Below are 18,961 nucleotides of genomic sequence, written 5' to 3'. Positions count from 1 at the left end.
TGTTTGAATGGAGTCACAATCCACTTTAGAAACCAATAAAACTCTAGAAAAGTCACTAGCCTTTTATTGACATAGTATTCTTTGTAAGGTTCTTATCTTTTTTTTTTTTTAATTTTAGTTTAAATATTTTCACCACACTGGCATATCTAGGGACTACAGCATTTTATGGTGACTGTTTTCATCATTTTATGCATTCTTAAAGCTTTAAAATGCATAGTCATTAAGGTTGCCTATAAATTTCACAGACCATATCAACAAAAGGCATTCATTTAAATCTACATCCCCTATGAGTCAGAATTGATTCGATGGAAACAGGTTTTTGTTTTTTTAAATAATGTAAACTCAAAAACTTAAAATTAATTTTCCACTTTAAAACTAAACTGGTGTTTCATGACCAGTTTAGACTCTAAGAGAATGTATGAATTTTAAAAAAAGTAATGAGAGATTTCCTTACTAAAATATACTGTTTATATTTATAGTGATTTTATACATAAAGGAAAGAAATTTACTGAGATTATCACTTGATGCCCCAACATGTCCCTCTTTGATGCATTTAAAGTCTGAAATGTATGTTATCAATATGATTATTATTCAAATTTATGCACCAACCACTAAGGACAAAGATGAAGATTTTTACCAACTTCTGCAGTCAGAAACTGATTGAACATATAATCAGGATGCATTGATAATTACTGGTGATTGGAATGTGAAAGTTGGAAACAAAAAAAGAGGATCAGTAGTTGGAAAATATGGCCTTGGTGATAGAAATGATGCTAGAGAGCACGTGATAGAATTTTATAAGACCAATGACTTCTTCACTGCAAATACCTTTTTCACAAACATAAACAGCAACTATACAAATGGATCTCACCAGGTGGAATACACGGGAATCAAATCAACCACATGGAAAAGCTCAGCATTGTCAGTCCGAATAAGGCCGGGGCAGACTGCAGAACAGACGATCAATTGCTCATATGCCAGTTTAAGTGAAAACTGAAGAAAATTAAAACAAGTCCACCAGAGCCAAAGTATGACCTTGAGTGTATCCCACCTGAATTTAGAGACCGTCTCAAGAATAGATTTGATATGGCGAACACTAATTACTGAAGATCAGAAGAGTTGCAGAGTGACATCAAGGACATCATACATGAAGAAAGCAAGAGATCATTAAAAAGGCAGGAAAGAAAGAAAAGACCAAAATGGATGTCAGAAGAGACTCTGAAACTTGCTCTTGAGCATCGAGTAGCTAAAGCAAGAGGAAGAAATGATGAAGTCAAAGAGCTGAACAGAAGATTTCAAAGGGCAGCTCGAGAAGAAAAAGTATTATAATGAAATGTGCAAAGGCCTGGACATAGAAAACCAAAAGGAAGAACACGCTCTGCATTTCTCAACCTGAAAGAACTGAAGAAAAAATTCAAGCCCCAAGTCACAATATTGACGGATTCTACAGGGAAAATATCAAACAACTCAGGAGGCATCAAAATAAGATGGAAGGAATACACAGAATCACTATTTCAAAAAGAATTGGTTGGCATTCAAACTTTTCGGGTGGTAGCATATGATCAGGAACAGATGGTACTGAAGGGAGAAGTTCAAGCTGCATTGAAGGCATTGGCAAAAAACAAGGCTCCAGGAATTTACTGAAAACCAATTGAGACTTTTCAACAAAGGGATGAAGTGCTGGAAGTGCTCACTCGTCTATGCCAAGAAATTTGGAAGACAGCTTCCTGGCCAACTGACTGGAACAGATCCATATTTATGCCTATTCCCAAGAAAGGTGATCCAACCAAATGTGGAAAATATCGAACAATATCATTAATATCACATGCAAGCAAAATTTTGCTGAAGATCATTCAAACATGGCTGCAGCAGTATATCAACAGGGAACTGCCAAAAATTCAGCCGGATTCAGAAGAGGACATGGAATGAGAGATATCATTGCTGATGTCAGATGGATCTTGGCTGAAAGCAGAGAATACCAGAAAGATGTTTACCTGTGTTTATTGACTATGCTAAGGCATTCGACTGTGTGGATCATAACAATTATGGATAACACTGCAAAGAATGTGAATTCCAGAACACTTAATTGTGCTCTTGAGGAACCTGTACATAGATCAAGAGGCAGTCGTCTGAACAGAACAAGGGGATACTGCATGGTTTAAAGTCAGAAAAGGTGCGTGTCAGTGTTGTATCCTTTCACCGTACCTATTTGATACGTATGCTGAGCAAGTAATCCAAGAAGCTGGATTATATGAAGAAGAACATAGCATCAGGATTGGAGGAAGGCTTATTAACAACCTGTGTTATGCAGATGACACAACCTTGCTTGCTGAAAGTGAAGAGAACGTGAAGCAATTACTGATGAAGATCAAAGACCACAGTCTTCAGTATGGATTACACATCAACATAAAGGAAACAAAAATCCTCACAACTGGATCAGTGAGCAACATCATGATAAACGGAGAAAAGATTGAAGTTGTCAAGGATTTCATTTAAATTGGATCCATAATCAACAGCTATGGAAGCAGCAGTCAAGAAATCAAAAGACACATTGCATTGGGTAAATCTGCTACAAAAGGACCTCTTTAAAGTGTTGAAAAGCAAAGATGTCCTCTTGAAGATGAAAGTGGGCCTGACCCAAGCCATGGTGTTTTCAGTTGCCTCATATGTATGTAAAAGCGTGACCATGAATAAGGAAGACCGAAGGAGAATTGATGCCTTTGAATTATGGAGTTGGCAAAGAATATTGAATATACCATGGACTACCAAAAGAATGAACAGATCTGTCTCAGAATAAGTATGACCAGAATGCTCCTCTGATTAGGATGGCCAGACTGTGTCTCACATACTTTGCACTTGTTATCAGGTGGAATCAGTCCCTGGAGAAGGGCGTCACGCTTGGTAAATTAGAGGGTCAGCAAAAAAGGAAGAGTCTCAATGAGATGGATTGACATGATGGCTGCAACAGTGGGCTTAAGCATAACGACAATGGTGAGGATGGCGCAGGACTGGGCAGCATTTCATTCTGTCATACGTAGGGTGGCTAAGAGTAGGAATTGACTCGACAGCCCCTAACAACAACAGCAATACATGTTCTTTAAAATTGTTTTTTCCTCTCTGACTCCTTTATTTTTTAAGTAAATTTTCCTCTAATATTTTTAAAAAGACTCTTGATTCCCAAAGGAAAAGGAGGCCTGTACATGGTTTTTAGTGTTTGGTAAAACTTTTCAAGGACAGTATTTTATTTTATCATAAAATGACAAGAGTTAAACTTAAGTACTTGGGTGATTTATAATTTGTTAGAATAACTTGTTAACACTTTCTTATAATATCTTTCACTTCTTCTATTTTTTTACTTTGTATAGAACCAAAATTTGTAGGTTCATATATGATTCCTGACAATGAAGATCGAGATGACAACAAAGTGTATTTCTTTTTTACTGAGAAGGCCTTGGAGGCAGAAAACAATGCCCATGCAATTTACACCAGAGTGGGGCGACTTTGTGTGGTAAGGATTGAACTTCTCCTTCCTTAAGCTTGCTTAGTTCAAAATTTTTGGCCACACCTTTCTTAATTTTATAGTAGGTTTTCACTTTCAAATATTTTCTAGCATTCTATCTAAAATTAGAATTTGCTAAACTAATATCCTTCATATCTAGTGAAAGTTTTATCTTAAAAGAGCCTTACATTTTGTATGATTTCCCTTATTTTGAAGCCATATTAAGAAGAAATAGTTTGGGAAAAAAAAAAGAAGAAATAGTCTGTAAGTAGGCTTTATCTATTTGCACACTGAAATTTAAGCTCTTTTTTTTTTTTAAATGAATTTATCTATTTTTAAATTATTATTGCTTTAGTCCGCATTCTAAATAGTTCACATGAGTATGCTTGAATGATTCAGTTGATTTATTCTGATGTCATGGAGAAAAATATATGTAGTTTGGTATTCAGATAGATTGTTGGGAACATTCAAAACCAACTGAAATATCAACATATTTTGAAAAAACACAAACAATATCCAAATATAAAAAATATATATAGTTACTATGAAATCTAGGAAGATATCTACGAGACATATATATTCATACACATTGTTCACAAGGTTGCCATTAATTGGAGCCAACTTGATGGCAACTAAGAACAACAAAAACAACATATATGTATACATAGACAACAAATCTGTCTTAGAAGAAGTACAACCAGAATGCCCCTTCGAAGCAAGGATGGCGAGACTATGTCTCACATACTTTGGACATGTTATCAGGAGGGATCAGTCCCTAAAGAAGGACATCATTGTTGATAAAGTAGAGGGTCAGCGAAAAAGAGGAAGACCCTCAACGAGATGGACTGACACAATGGCTGCAACAACGGGCTCAAGCATAGCAACGATTGTGAGGATGGTGCAGGACCAGGCAGTGTTTCATTCTCTTCACATAGGGTCACTCTGAGTCAGAACCAATTCAAAGGCACCTAACATCAACACATATATATGTAAACCCACTGCCATGGAGTTGATTCCAATTCATAGCTACCCCATGGGGTTTCCAAGGCTGTAAATCTCTGTGGAAGCAGACTGCCACACCTTTCTCCCATGGAGCCACTGGTGGTTTCAAACCACTGACCTTTCGGTTAGCAGTCCAGTGCTTTAACCATTACGGCACCAGGGCTCCTTTTGTACATATCTATACTTATATATGTATACACATGTGTATGTATATGTATGTTGTAGGTGTGTGTGTGTATTTCAAGCTTCCTAAGAAAGGAAGGGAAACCCTGGTGGTGTAGTGGTTAAGTGCTATGGCTGCGAGCCAAAGAGTTGGCAGTTCGAATCTGCGAGGCACTCCTTGGAAACTCTATGAGGCAGTTCTACTCTGTCCTGTAGGGTCACTATGAGTCAGAATCGACTCAACAGCACTGGGTTTGGTTTTGGTTTAAGAAAGGAAAAAAGTAATAAGTGCTTACCTAAAATAGGTAGATTATTTATCAATAAAAGAACTTTAAAAGTTATTATATCATGCAGCCACTACTTTATTTAGGAGACAGACTGCTATATTAAAATTGTAATATCTGAAACACATATTTAATTGGCCAGAGTAAAGGTTCACTGATAAAACAGAATGCAATAACCTCAAAAAAAAAAAAAAAGTTCTACAGGCATATAATCTATGATATTATTTGAAGATTATGCTAAAGTTCCAAATTCGATTAAAAAAAATACAACTATAATTCCTGGCATTTGCACATATAATATTACAAACACTGTTGTTGGTAAGAGTTTTTAATACACATTACCTACCTTTTGTTTTTCACAGAATGATGTGGGAGGGCAGAGAATATTGGTGAATAAGTGGACCACTTTCCTAAAAGCAAGACTGGTTTGCTCAGTTCCAGGAATGAATGGAATCGATACATATTTTGATGAATTAGGTAAATATTATTGAAAAGTAAATATTCTTCTTTGATGTGTATGCCTCTCCATAACCCTCACTGCCTTTAGCACACATGGAAGACTTGTTTTCCACTGAATCTGACCTTGTAGAATTTACAGCAAGGTTTTGTTCCTTTCAGTTTAGCCAGGCTCAAGTGGTGGGGATAGAGGGGTTACAGGAACAAAAAGGAGTCTGTCTCATTAGCTTAGAGTCAGTGCCTCTGGTTTCTTCCTTGTGGCTCAGTTCAAAGCCACCAGAGGAGACAAGTTTTTCAGCCTGTTATAATTTGGTAATGGTTATATGTTTGCATGCGAAAATTTATGTTGTAAAACCTACAATGGTTTCTAAATTATTCTACGTCAATAGGGTTTCTTTATATATAAAGGCTAAAAATACCAATTAATGCAATATTTTTTTTTTTAACTTTTCAGAGGATATTTTTCTGCTACATACCAGAGATCAGAAGAACCCAGTGATATTTGGACTTTTTAACACTACAAGGTGAGGAATTTATACAGTCAATAAAAACAGTATGAAACAAAAGGTGATTGGCAGCCTCCCCCTCCCCTGCGTCTGTAACGTGGGAATACCGTTGACCCGTTCGTCATTCTCAGGTTCTGTACTTCAGTCAGTCGCCGGTTTCTCTTCGTTCTCCTGTGTATGCAATTGTACTTTACTTTTCAAACCCATAATCTCTATCTAGACCCTTACTCATTTTTGTTAGTAGCACTCCAGCATCGTCTTATGCTCAGTATCCTAATCTCTTCTCTCTCTACAACAGCAGGTTTTTTTTTCCTTATATAGTTTATAAGTTATTAGTTTTATGCTATAGAATATAGGACAATGTCCTTATTCATCATATGGTATTTTCTAAGTCAGGCTTTTAAGGCTGTTGGAAACCCTGGTGGTATAGCAGTTAAGTGTTACAGCTGCTGACCAAAAGATCAGCAGTTCAAATCCACCAGGTGGTCCTTGGAGACGCTATGGGGCAGTTCTACTCTGTCCTACAGGGTCTCGATGAGTTAAAATCGACTTGACAGCAGTGGGTTTGGTTTTTGGTTTTTTGTTTATCAACCGTTAGATGTCTCTGGAAGGCACAAACGGTTAATCACTCAACTCCTAGCCTAAAGGTTGGTGGTTTAAACCCACTCAGAAATGCCTCAGAAGACAGGCCTGGTGATCTGCTTCCAAAAGGTCACAGCCTTGAAAACCCAGGGGAGCAGTTCTACTCTGCACACATGCGGTCATCATGAGTCAGAATTGACTCAATGGTAACTAACAACAATGAACTTTGAAATTTTTCCTCTAAGTTCTCTCATGCTCTATTTTTCAAGAATATAATGTCTTGACAAATCCCAGTGTCTATTTTGCTAGTTTCTCTCACTATATTTTTATTCATTCACTTCTTTCTCAAAATGACCTTCTCTTCCAAGGCTGATTTATATCAGTTCACCAGTATTTGTCAATTGCCATCTCCCCTAAACTCTCCTTGATTAGTAATCACAAAGGTCTCTGCTCGCTCCTTTACTCAGGGTTTATACTGATCCCATATTTGTGATTTGCCATGTCTGTTTTAAATTTAACTCACAAGGTTAGGGATTATATTCTATTATTTTCCACTTTATATTTTTGTATTTTGTATCTGTGGAAGAGTGCTATAAAATCAATAAAAATAAATAAAATGGTATTTCACGTGTGTTCATACATGAATGAAAAAATATTATTAAAATCAGTTTTGGTTGAAAGTTTACAGATGTAAAATCATGTCTTTTATATTTATTTCCATATTTCCTAAGTATCTTTCCTAATAAGGCAGAGTGGAGTTGAAATGACTGGAATGAGAAATACAAAAGAATAGTCCTTAATTCTCTTGACAGGGAAAGAATGATATTACTCAGCTCCTCTTTTGCATTTCATTGGATTGTTATATGGTCATTTATATTGCGCTTGCTTAGGGTCTCTCCACACAGCTTTTGTTTAGCTTTTCAGCAGGTGGTTTCTTCTGTCCATTTTGGAAAAAAAAAAAAATGCTATTTGAACAAGTGTCCTACTATTACAAAGAGATCTTTTTTTCTTTTCAGTAGGGAAACCTGGAAATAATTTTTCCTTTCAATTATTACTTAATGCAGATAAAAATGGTTAATGTAAATTGATAGTTATTACAGCCCACAGAGAGACCCTAATTTTTGTTTTTTACTTCATCTTCTCCATTATGCCACTGAAGCATTTATACATTGGATGATAATTCAGTGACTTTATATGATAAATACAAGTTATGGGATAATATGTCCATTTTTCTATGAATTAGTATGATCAGTTTATAAGACATTTTCCTAAATTGTAGTATAATGAATCTGCCTGAGAATCCAAAGACAAGACATGATTTCAATTTTGACTGCACAATTTATAAATAAATCTGAGAAAAAGGTTTCCCAGCTGTTACCTGACATAGAGGTTGATATTTATAAAATGGTGATCAAAGGTTTACTGCCACTTTAGTTGGAGTACTATCTGGCTTTCCCCGTATCCTAGATACTTGAAATTGCTTAAAGGTGTGTTATAAAATGTGTGAATTGATGTCCTAAGACAGTCACGTAACTGGTGTTCTGCAGGTGTCTCAGAGTGCGGGGAATTTTGTAAGCCACTTGGCTGGAGAAATGTTAGCAGTTCATTCAGATCGTGCCAAATTAAGAAATATGGCTGGATTTAAAAACAAATTATTAAAAAATGTCATTTGCAAAATATGATTACTAACACCCCCAATAAAACCTGCCAACCTACTATCTTCATTCTCTGCAAGTAAAAAATTTTTACCAAGAAAATTATTTCAGTTGCCGCTAGTTGTGGAGGTGAGGAATCTTAGTTTTATATAATTTAAGCCATTATCCCAAGAGTAATTTAGTTCACACTAGTAATATTTTTATTATAAAACAGTATCCAGTGAGGTAGAGGAAGGAATAAACAGCAAATTTATTAATGTCTACATGACCCCAAGCAGAAGACTGGAACACATTTTCATTAGCCTTTGAGTCGTTCTTTAGATCGTATACGCTAAATAGACTTTGTAGCAACATTGACAACACCGTCAGGGTGGATTAACCAGTAAGCAAGGTACGCGTGGGCTTACGGTAAGCAAGATACCACAGGCTTGTGTTTACGTACTAATCTGTGGTGCACAATTTCACACTGTAAACTACAGACTAGTAAGTAAGTGCAGTTAAGCCCATGCATACCTTGCTTATTGGGTAATCTGTCCTGAAGAGCATGGTGATTAAGAGAACATTGTCATTCTGAAGATGAAGCAACAAAAAATGAGACAAAACCTTAAAATGAGTCATTCATCTTGGGAATGAATCTTTTTTAAATGTTAAGGCCAGATAACCTTAATAAAAATATAAAAACACAATATAGGATTTAATAATAATAAAGTGAAATGAACGGTGGCTTCTGTGATTCTGACAGTGTAATAATAAGTAGGCAATTAAGAAAACGGTAAATTCCAGAGTTTTGATACTTCAAGGATTGCAACAGTGAGCATTTCTTGAATATTCCATACCTGAAAGATTATAACATTTTACCCAAAGGACTTGATTCTCATCTCTGTAGGGTTGGGGGTTTGACTAGGTGAAGTCCTGGTCAGTTCCAAGATAGTAATTCTCTCTTTTGTATTTTTCAGTAACATATTTAGAGGGCATGCTATATGTGTCTATCATATGTCCAGTATCCGGGCAGCCTTTAATGGACCATATGCACATAAGGAAGGACCTGAGTACCACTGGTCACTCTATGAAGGAAAAGTCCCTTACCCAAGGCCTGGTTCTGTAAGTTCAGGAATTTTAAAAAGTATTCTTATTTTTAAAGTCTCTTTGTGTAATATTTTGCTCACTGTTTCACATGCTTTACAGAACTTTGCAGTTAAAGAATTAAGGAATTCTACACCTAAAAGTTTTGGGTACACCTAAAAGTGTGCTTGATTTCTGGCATGGTAAAGAAATATCACTTCTCATATCAAGTTGTTTAATGAACAGAATATAACCTATAATGGATATATCTTAGCATCATTATAAAGTATATATTAAAATTGGTATTGCAGCTGTCTAAGTAGTTCCAACTAAAATTTTATTTTTGAGGGTATTGATGAACATGGAAACAGCCAATAAAATGAAGATCATATTCTTCCAAGCCTCTTCAAAAGAATTAAGCAAGGGAAAGTTACCAAATTTTTATATTCTAATATTTGGGTCAGTCTTTAAGTTTCCAAGGCCTAATTTTCTCATTACTTCTTACTCAGCAGATCTAAAAGAAGCTTTTTCTCTGCCCTCTCAGAATACTAGCACCTTATTTAACATCTTTGCTGGCCTCTTTAGAAGTAAAGTGCCAGTACAGAAGTGTTACAGAAAGTTCCACTGCTCGCTTCTGAACTGATGCTACTGAGATTCTCTCTAGCCATTCAAGCTTTTGTGCTATTAAAAAAAAATACTTGGCATAAAAGGCTAAAAATGGTTATTATTATTATTTTGTATCATGTATCCTGTGGGTAACTGCGTTAGAAAAATGTAGGATCATTGCATGTGCTATGTGGGCCATGGGGAGCAAACATTTAACTTGTCATGCAAGCCAACATCTACACTTTTATGAGCAGCTGGTGAAATCCCATCACTAGGTTGATTCCACAATTACTTGGAAGTCAAGTAGAACTTTTGTGCAGAGCCAAACCCAAAGTGTAAACAAACCTTACCTCGATTAACAGGTGTAAGGCTTTACCATTTCAGTCACTCTCTCTCACTAGCTTAAAATTATTACTTCCAGTAGGACATAAAGTGTATTTTATTTCACTCTATTGATTGAAATTGCAATTTCAATGGAGAAAGCCCACTCCCATGGCTTTGCTGGAAATGCTTCTTGAAACCGCATGGTCTTAAAGGAGATGTGGAGGAAGTGACTAGTCACTGAACCGCTTCCAGGCTGGTTCAAAATGTTTCCAATTATGTATCATGAAAGTACACTCCAGTGAAAAATTCATGCCAAATTAAGAAACACGGCCTGATATTAAAAAAAAAAAAAATCATTAAAAAATGCCCTCTTCAGAATCTGATTACTAAACTACTGTATTTATACTCCGAAGTGGACATTTTTTATCAAGATAAATGATTGCGATTCCTGGTAGTTCTGGAGGAAAATATGCTGAATGAGGGAGCACTTACTAACAAGCATGAGCAACACAGGCAAAGGTGTTCCAAGAAGTAGCTTAAGGTGCTGCTGAATGTCTCATTTTAGAGTCAGCGATTTAAGAATTGAGATAGATTATAGCACATATAGCTGTTTTTTTTGTTTTATGGTGTCTAACCAAAACCAAAAAACCAAACCCTTTGCCGTCAAGTCAATTCCTACTCATAGCGACCCTATCGTTAAATCCATACAAAAATAATACAGATTATAGTAGTAGAACACAGAGGGATTTTTTTCTCAGTAATTAATAAAGGTGAAAATTGAATAGGTTTCTATCTTATAGAACTAAAATTCTATGATCCGTAAGCCAATTGGAACTATCACCTGTCATGTTTTTGTAGTCTCAGTAGTGGGAAAGCTATTTCGTGTAGTTGTAATCCTTATTTTGGGAGTAAGATTTAGCACAACAAAGAGACTCTTTGTTTTGATGTAAACAATGTATTGTTCACGTCAAAAGTAATTTACAAGTTGAAAAAACAAATTACAGAAAAGAGGGAAAATAACATGAATATGATATACGTTACTGGCACCTCCGAAGTCTTCTGGTATTAAATATACTTCATTTTTCTAGGATTTCACTACTTTCCACATATATTTCTGGTGCTGTATGTGTGACATAATTTAGTGTCTCATTGCAATTTTTAATGCACATTCCATTTCTGTAGTGAAGCATATATAGTTACTAAATATTTCTAAAGGCAATATTAATTGAACATATTCAATGTTCCTTATCCTTTCCATAACTGAGTACCAATTTGCTATTTAGGTTTAAGGCAAAAAGATTTATCTGATCCATTGTATTTCCAGTGTGCCAGCAAAGTGAATGGAGGGAGGTACGGATCCACCAAAGACTATCCTGATGATGCCATCCGATTTGCAAGAAGTCATCCACTAATGTACCAGACCATAAAACCTGCCCATAAAAAACCTATATTGGTAAAAACAGATGGAAAATATAACCTGAAACAAATAGCAGTGGATCGGGTGGAAGCTGAAGATGGCCAATATGATGTCTTGTTTATTGGGACAGGTAAAGAAATTAGTAAATACTCAGACAGTTAAATTTGACCCTTAAAATCCTAGCCTTAGTAGTCTTTTTTAAAGCACCTATCAATAGGTCTCCTGTTGATCTATTAGCCCATTGGTACAAAGTGAGAAAATTAAGGGAGAGTTCTGTCTGTGAGTTATAATTACAGTTACCACTTTCATTCTCAAAAGTGTCCCAGTGTGGACAATTAATTATGTGGTCACACTAGTTTCAGATCTGAGAAATATTACAACAATGGAGAATAAGATTTGGGGTTGCTAAAGCATACTATTCTAGTTGCAAATTAATAACTTGGGTTTTATCTTTGCTTTTTTGTCTGATATAATAATTGTGCAATATTTATTATGTGTGCTTGGTTTTCAAAATGGATAATTTTTGTTCCTTTTAGTTTACAACACAGTTAACACATTTGAATAGATGAATAGGCAAATGAACGAATAATTGGTGTTGATGAACAATGTTGGTTCCAGATAGTACTTCTCATAGCAGGGAAACTGTTTCTCCTTTCAGTCTCCCAGCGCTGTTGCAGCCTTTGGCTGTTCAGTGAGGTTTCAGGTTTTTTACAAACTACTTGGAACACCAACGTTGCCTACCTAAATCTATAATCACAGCAATGCCTAACAGGCCCCATCAGAATCAATCGTTTGTGTCAAACACAGCAAATGAATAAGGAAGACTGAAGAATTGATGCATTTGAATTATGGCGTTGGTGAAGAATATTGAGTATACCATGGACTGACAGAAGAATGAACAAATGTGTCTTGGAAGAAGTACAACCAGAATGCTCCCAAGAAGCAAGGATACTGAGACTTTGTCTCAAATTATTTGGACATGTTATCAGGAGGGACCAGTCCCTAGAGAAGGGCATCATGCTTGGTAAAGTAGACGGTTAGCAAAAAAGAGGGAGACCCTCAAAGAGATGGATTGAGACAGTGGCTGCAAAAATGGGCTCAAATATAGCAATGATTGTGAGGATGGCACACGACTGGGCAGTGTTTTCTTCTGCTGTATGTAGAGTCGCTGTGAGTCAGAACTGACTCAGTGGCACCTAACAACAACAACAGCACCACAAGATGTGACCCAGAATTTTTCAAGTTAGCTATTATAATTTCCACAAAACCACTGATTATTGAGAACAATCTCAAAAGGAGAAATAGTTTAAAGAAGCCTTGAACTGCTAGGCAAGAAATTACTCTGAGATAGGACCAATTTCCAGTCTCATTTAGCAGCCATCTATTTATTCTTGAGCTTAAATGTGATGTGAAAACAACTAAATATGTGCTTGTAAGGTTTATATGAATTATTAATTATTAATAAAAATAGTCAAAGAATCCTTTTAGAAATACTTTTTTGTCAGATTGACCAAAGCTATTTGAGAGAAATCCAGATACATCAGGTATATACTTGTGGTGTCGTATAAGCCATATTTAACTCAAAGACAGCATATTGAATGACAGTTTTTCAGAACAAAATAATAAGAATTTTCTCTGTATTCTGACCTTAACCCAACCACTAAGCAGAAAGACTATTATTACAAATGTGTCTACTGCATTCGCCACCCATTGGCTTTTAATCTTATCTGATAGCTTCATTTGCTATAAAATAAATGGAAAGAGGTTTCCAAATCTGTACTATATTAACCAAAAACGTTATTAGACTATCTCTAATTAATTTTGCCAGGATTACCTCACAATGCAGTAGATTATATAGGTAAAGATGTACACCAAAGCTGGAATATCCTGCATTAACTAAACAAAGTGTAATGGATATGTTAAAAGCGACATTTCTCAAATAAATTTATAATTTTAATTTAATGCCATACATTATATGCACCCTGTGGAAGAGAACTCGGAGTCTTTTAGCATTCAGAATAATATGTAGCAAATTCTGTGAGGTACTTTAAAATTCTATCATCATTTAAAAGGCCATTAAAATGATCATTCGTTTCTTTTTTTCTTATGCAGGATAGAATTTATTATTGTTAGTTGCCATCAAGTTGATTCCAACTCATGGCAAGAATTTGCTGTTGTTGTTGTTGTCGTTAGGTGCCGTCGAGTTGGTTCCGACTCATAGGGACCCTATGCACAACAGAACGAAACACTGCCCAGTCCTGCACCATCCTCACAATCGTTGTTATGCTTTAGCCCACTACCGCAGCCACTGTGTCAATCCACCTCGTTGAGGGTCTTCCTCTTTTCCGCTGACCCTGTACTCTGCCAAGCATGATGTCCTTCTCCAGGGACTCCTCCCTCCTGACAACATGTTCAAACCTCTTCACTTTCAGCAAGCAAGGCTGTGTCATCTGCATAACTCAGGTTGTTAATGAGTCTTCCTCCAATCCTGATGCCCCGTTCTTCATATAGTCCAGTTTCTCAGATTATTTGTTCAGCATACAGATTGAATAGGTATGGTGAAAGAATACAACCCGGACACACACCTTTCCTGACTTTAAACCAATCAGCATCCCCTTGTTCTGTCTGAACAACTGCCTCTTTATCTATGTAAAGGTTCCTCATGAGCACAATTAAGTGTTCTGGAATTCCCATTCTTCGCAGTGTTATCCATAGTTTGTTATGATCCACACAGTCGAATGCCTTTGCATAGTCAATAAAACACAGGTAAACATCGTTCTGGTATTCTCTGCTTTCAGCCAGGATCCATCTGACATCAGCAATGATATCCCTGGTTCCACATCCTCTTCTGAAACCAGCCTGAATTTTTGGCAGTTCCCTGTTGATATACTGCTGCAGCCATTTTTGAATGATCTTCAACAAAATTTTGCTTGCGTGTGATATTAACGATATTGTTCTATAATTTCCACATTCGGTTGGATCACCTTTCTTGGGAATAGGCATAAATATGGATCTCTTCCAGTCAGCTGGCCAGGAAGCCGTCTTCCATATTTCTTGGCACAGACGAGTGAGCACCTCCAGCGCTGCATCTGTTTGTTGAAACATCTCAATTGATATTCCATCAGTTCCTGGAGCCTTGTTTTTCACCAACGCCTTCAGAGCAGCTTGGACTTCTTCCTTCATTACCATCGGTTCCTGATCATATGCCACCTCTTGAAATGGTTGAATATCGACTAATTCTTTTTGGTATAATGACTCTGTGTATTCCTTCCATCTTCTTTTGATGCTTCCTGCATTATTTAATATTTTCCCCATGGAATCCTTCACTATTGCAACTCGAGGCTTGAATTTTTTCTTCAGTTCTTTCAGCTTGAGAAATGCCTAGCATGTTCTTCCCTTTTGATTTTCCATCGCCAGCTCTTTGCACATGTCATTATACTACTTTACTTTGTCTTCTTGAGAGGGCCTTTGAAATCTTCTGTTCAGTTCTTTTACTTCATTAATTCTTCCTTTTGCTTTAGCTGCTCGACGCTCAAGAGCTAGCTTCAGAGTCTCCTCTGACATCCATCTTGGTCTTTTCTTTCTTTCCTGTCTTTTTAGTTACCCCTTGCTTTCTTCATGGATGATGTCCTTGATGTCATTCCACAACTCGTCTGGTCTGCGGTTACTAGTGTTCAATGCATCAAATCTATTCTTGAGATGGTCTCTAAATTCAGGTGGGATATACTCAAGGAATTTGCTGTAGCAGCTGCTATTGAGAAGAGTGAGCATTCTACCATACACACCTTGATTCATAAACATATAATTCTCAGGATTCTTTGACATATGCCCAGAACATGAATAAAGATGTAATATTAATATTGGCTCTTGGACTTCTCCAATAATACATTTAAAAAAAATGAAGATTTAAATAAGAAAACATCCATATGATTTCCAGAAATTGATTTACGTATAGTAGAGGCTATGTTTTACTCACTTTTCTTAGGAGGTTAAAGTTAATGATGTGCTCTGCATTGATGCATTTACCAAAGCGTCAGATTTCTTTAACAAACTTAAGGTTAACTTGCCCATGAGCTCACTGATTTCCATCAGAGTTAAAAAAATTACATAAGTAAGAGTAATCGTTGATAAAATTAATCATGGAAGAAAGTATGTTGTTTTAAAATACCCTGAAAAGTAGAAGTCATAAATAATAGTCAAAGAATCCTTTTGGAAATACTTTCTTGTCAGAATGGCCAAAGCTATTTGAGAGAAATCCAGATACATCAGGTATATACTTGTGGTGTCATATAAGCCATATTTAACTCAAAGATAGCATATTGAATGACAGTTTTGCAGAACAAAAAATATGTTTGATGACTAGGTGATGAAGACAATGTTGGAGACTGCCACAAATGATAGCTGTTTCTCCCAGTAGTTGCCAGACACATGCTTAATACATGTAGTCCTTACAGCAAAATGGTTGGTTGCAAATTAACAATCTGAATTTTACCTTTGCTTATTGCCTGATATAATTGTGGGGTATTTATTATTTTGCTTGGTTTTCAAAAAGGATGATAATTTTTGTTTTTTTAGTATACAGAATAGGTAATTGTTTTTAATTTAATTTTAGTCAGTTTTATTAACCCAACCACAATTTTTGAACAAACTGTTCAAATACCATAGACATTCTTGGATAAGCACTTCCAAACTCATTAAAGTTATATTTTCTGAGCTATTATTCCTAGCACTATATTAAATTATTCTTAGAGGCAAATTAAAGTTTTACTGAATTTTTCATTGGATGGAAGATTAGAATATCAAGTGATAATAAAAATAAGATAGAATTTGAAAATGTCAATATAAACTTATAAAACTTAATAATTATGGAGCTAAATGATAGGTACAGGAGAATTCATTATACTGTTCTCTCCATAGTATAGTGTATGCTTGAAAATTTCCTTAATAAAAGGTATATATGTATTTGAAGATTTCTACAGGGTGCTAATTTGAAAGGTTCAGTAAAATTAAATGTATAGCTTCTTAAGAGGAAAGCAGCTTTAGGTAAGAAATTTTCTTACGTCATACATGACAAAAGGAGCTAGAATAATCTAGCATTTGTCTCATATTTTGTTAATAAGGTTTTTTTTTTAATACTAATACTTTAATTTTTGGACCAAATATTTGACAAAATGTTATTGGGCCTCATTTTTTGGTCAGGCATACAAATTATTCTTTCTTTAAATTTTGCTGTTTGATGATATATGAATATATAAGTGGCCATAGGTTTTAATCAACTAATTATTATTTTTAATTGACAGTGAGTAAAATGCTTTATGCATTTAAATTCATAGTTTGTTCTTGGTTTTTAGGAGCCCTGGTGGCTCAGTGGTTAAGAGCTTGGCTGCTAATTGAAATGTCAGCAGTTCGAACCCACCAGCCGCTCCACTAGAGAAAGATGTGGCAGTCTGCTTCCAAAAAGATTTACAGCCTTAGAAACACTGTGGTACAGTTCTACTCTGTCCTGTAGGGTTGCTATGAATCCAAATCGAATTGACAGCAAACAGAACGGGTACTTGTTTTTTAATTATTTGAAAATCAGATTGTAACATAGCTTCTAGTTGACCTCTTCTTTTACTTTCTTACAGACAATGGAATTGTGCTGAAAGTAATCACAATTTACAACCAAGAAACAGAATCAATGGAAGAAGTAATTTTAGAAGAACTTCAGATATTCAAGGTATTTTTAGTAAAAATTAAGCCAAAATGTATGATTCACAGAAAGCTACAGGTGAAATGTAAACTATTAAGACATTATTATGTCATTTTTTTTTTTCTAACTTGTGTATTCTGAATTTAGAGGGAATTGAAGTGAGGAATGATTTAAAGTCCTAATGCATTTCTTTTAATTATCATAGACTATTCAAATGAAGAAGATGGTATTTACCTAGCATGAAAAGAATATCAACATATGATCTGTGATTATAAAGAAATAACACTTACGCCACATATGAAATCTGGAATCATTATTTTAAAGTTGCGTCCTGTGCACGCGTATTATCGTTGCAGGCAATTTTTAAAAATCATGTTATTTTCATATTGTGGACATTGTGGTGGGATAAGTATATTGTTTTTTATAACATCATTTCAATTACATAGAGAATTTACTAGAAATGAAAAAAATAGAGAATGATAATGGAACGATTAGACATGAAAAAACAATAATATATATATAAAATAATGCTGCTATAAAAAAATTAGCATAGAATGCTTACGAAATTACCTCGAGGGGGAAGGTCATGGAAGGTACGTGTTATTTGTGGAAAAATACGGTATATATAAAACAATGACATAGAGGATCGGTATTTTCTCTTACAAGAAACACCCCTTCAAAGGGTAACCATCCATAGAGTGAATTCTAACTGCCTAGTATATCTCCACTTGCAGAACTGATTTGAGTTTATTGTGCTCCTTAGAGACACTGTAGTCTTAATGAACATCCTTAGCATTACCTTTAGGTTCTCCAAGCCAATCTATAGATTCTCCTTCTCCTGGAGCAATTTTAAGACAGATTATTCATTTTGTTCAAAGCATCTCGGGTTCATAGTGATTGACCACAAACACTCCAACAGAAAGGTATTTTGTTTAGGCTTGTGTTAAAATGATTAAAGACCACATAGATTATTAGCAATATAAACTTTTCAAGGATGTAACTATTCTACTTAAAATGCTACACTTTATAGGAAAGAACACTGTGACTTTATTATTTTATTTGAAAGTACTTGAGTTTTCAAAGTAATCATCAAATGCAAATAACAAAAATTGCCTTCCAGAGTCGAATGGGAAGCTGGTCAGATTACCCACTGCTTTTCTCATCTACATAGCTGTTCTGCTCCATTAATAAAATAAAAAAGTAGCTATAATTTAATTTTATCTTATTTGCATATTGATTTATTAAAATTAAAGTTCTGGACTGCTTGGCACAGAGCCACCCACATTACACTAATATGATTGCAGGTGACTTATAACCATGTTTAAGTAGATGTCCCTACAGTTCCTTTGTTAAAAAGGAAAATCTTTTTTTTTTTTTTTTTCAGGATCCGGTACCTATTATTTCTATGGAGATTTCTTCAAAGAGAGTAAGTTTTATGTGTATGTACAGTCTATACCTGAGTTACAGTCAAAGAATATGATAAAATTAATATATGTGCTTATATATGGACAGTTATAGTTTTATTGTGACAAAAATAAATAGTAATATGCATTTTATGGATTTCTTCTTGTCCTAGTTTTGGAAAGGAAGACACGAGTAGTTTACTTCTAAGTCACGATGGGACTTTATTCCCTAGCTACTTTTAGCTTGTTTTTGAACAAATAATGATAATAATGGTAATCCAAGAAGGTCCATTGAAACACAAGTCTCTCTT

General features: G+C 35.3%; 1 protein-coding gene across 2 annotated transcripts in view; it reads left to right on the top strand.

The window, feature by feature from the left end:
• SEMA3E (semaphorin 3E) overlaps positions 1–18,961 on the top strand; it is a 279,353-nt gene that overhangs the window by 235,303 nt on the left and 25,089 nt on the right. For both annotated transcript variants that reach the window (XM_049893056.1, XM_049893057.1), the window contains exons 7-13: positions 3,366–3,508; positions 5,310–5,424; positions 5,858–5,927; positions 9,103–9,247; positions 11,463–11,685; positions 17,183–17,274; positions 18,632–18,673. In XM_049893056.1, coding sequence (XP_049749013.1) covers positions 3,366–3,508; positions 5,310–5,424; positions 5,858–5,927; positions 9,103–9,247; positions 11,463–11,685; positions 17,183–17,274; positions 18,632–18,673 — 830 coding nt within the window. The remainder of the gene's footprint in view (positions 1–3,365; positions 3,509–5,309; positions 5,425–5,857; positions 5,928–9,102; positions 9,248–11,462; positions 11,686–17,182; positions 17,275–18,631; positions 18,674–18,961) is intronic.

The sequence above is a fragment of the Elephas maximus genome, chromosome 8 (assembly GCF_024166365.1).
Source record: "Elephas maximus indicus isolate mEleMax1 chromosome 8, mEleMax1 primary haplotype, whole genome shotgun sequence".
NCBI lineage: Eukaryota > Metazoa > Chordata > Mammalia > Proboscidea > Elephantidae > Elephas > Elephas maximus.
Note: the sequence above shows the minus strand (reverse complement) of the source record. Positions and strands in the feature narration are given on the sequence as shown.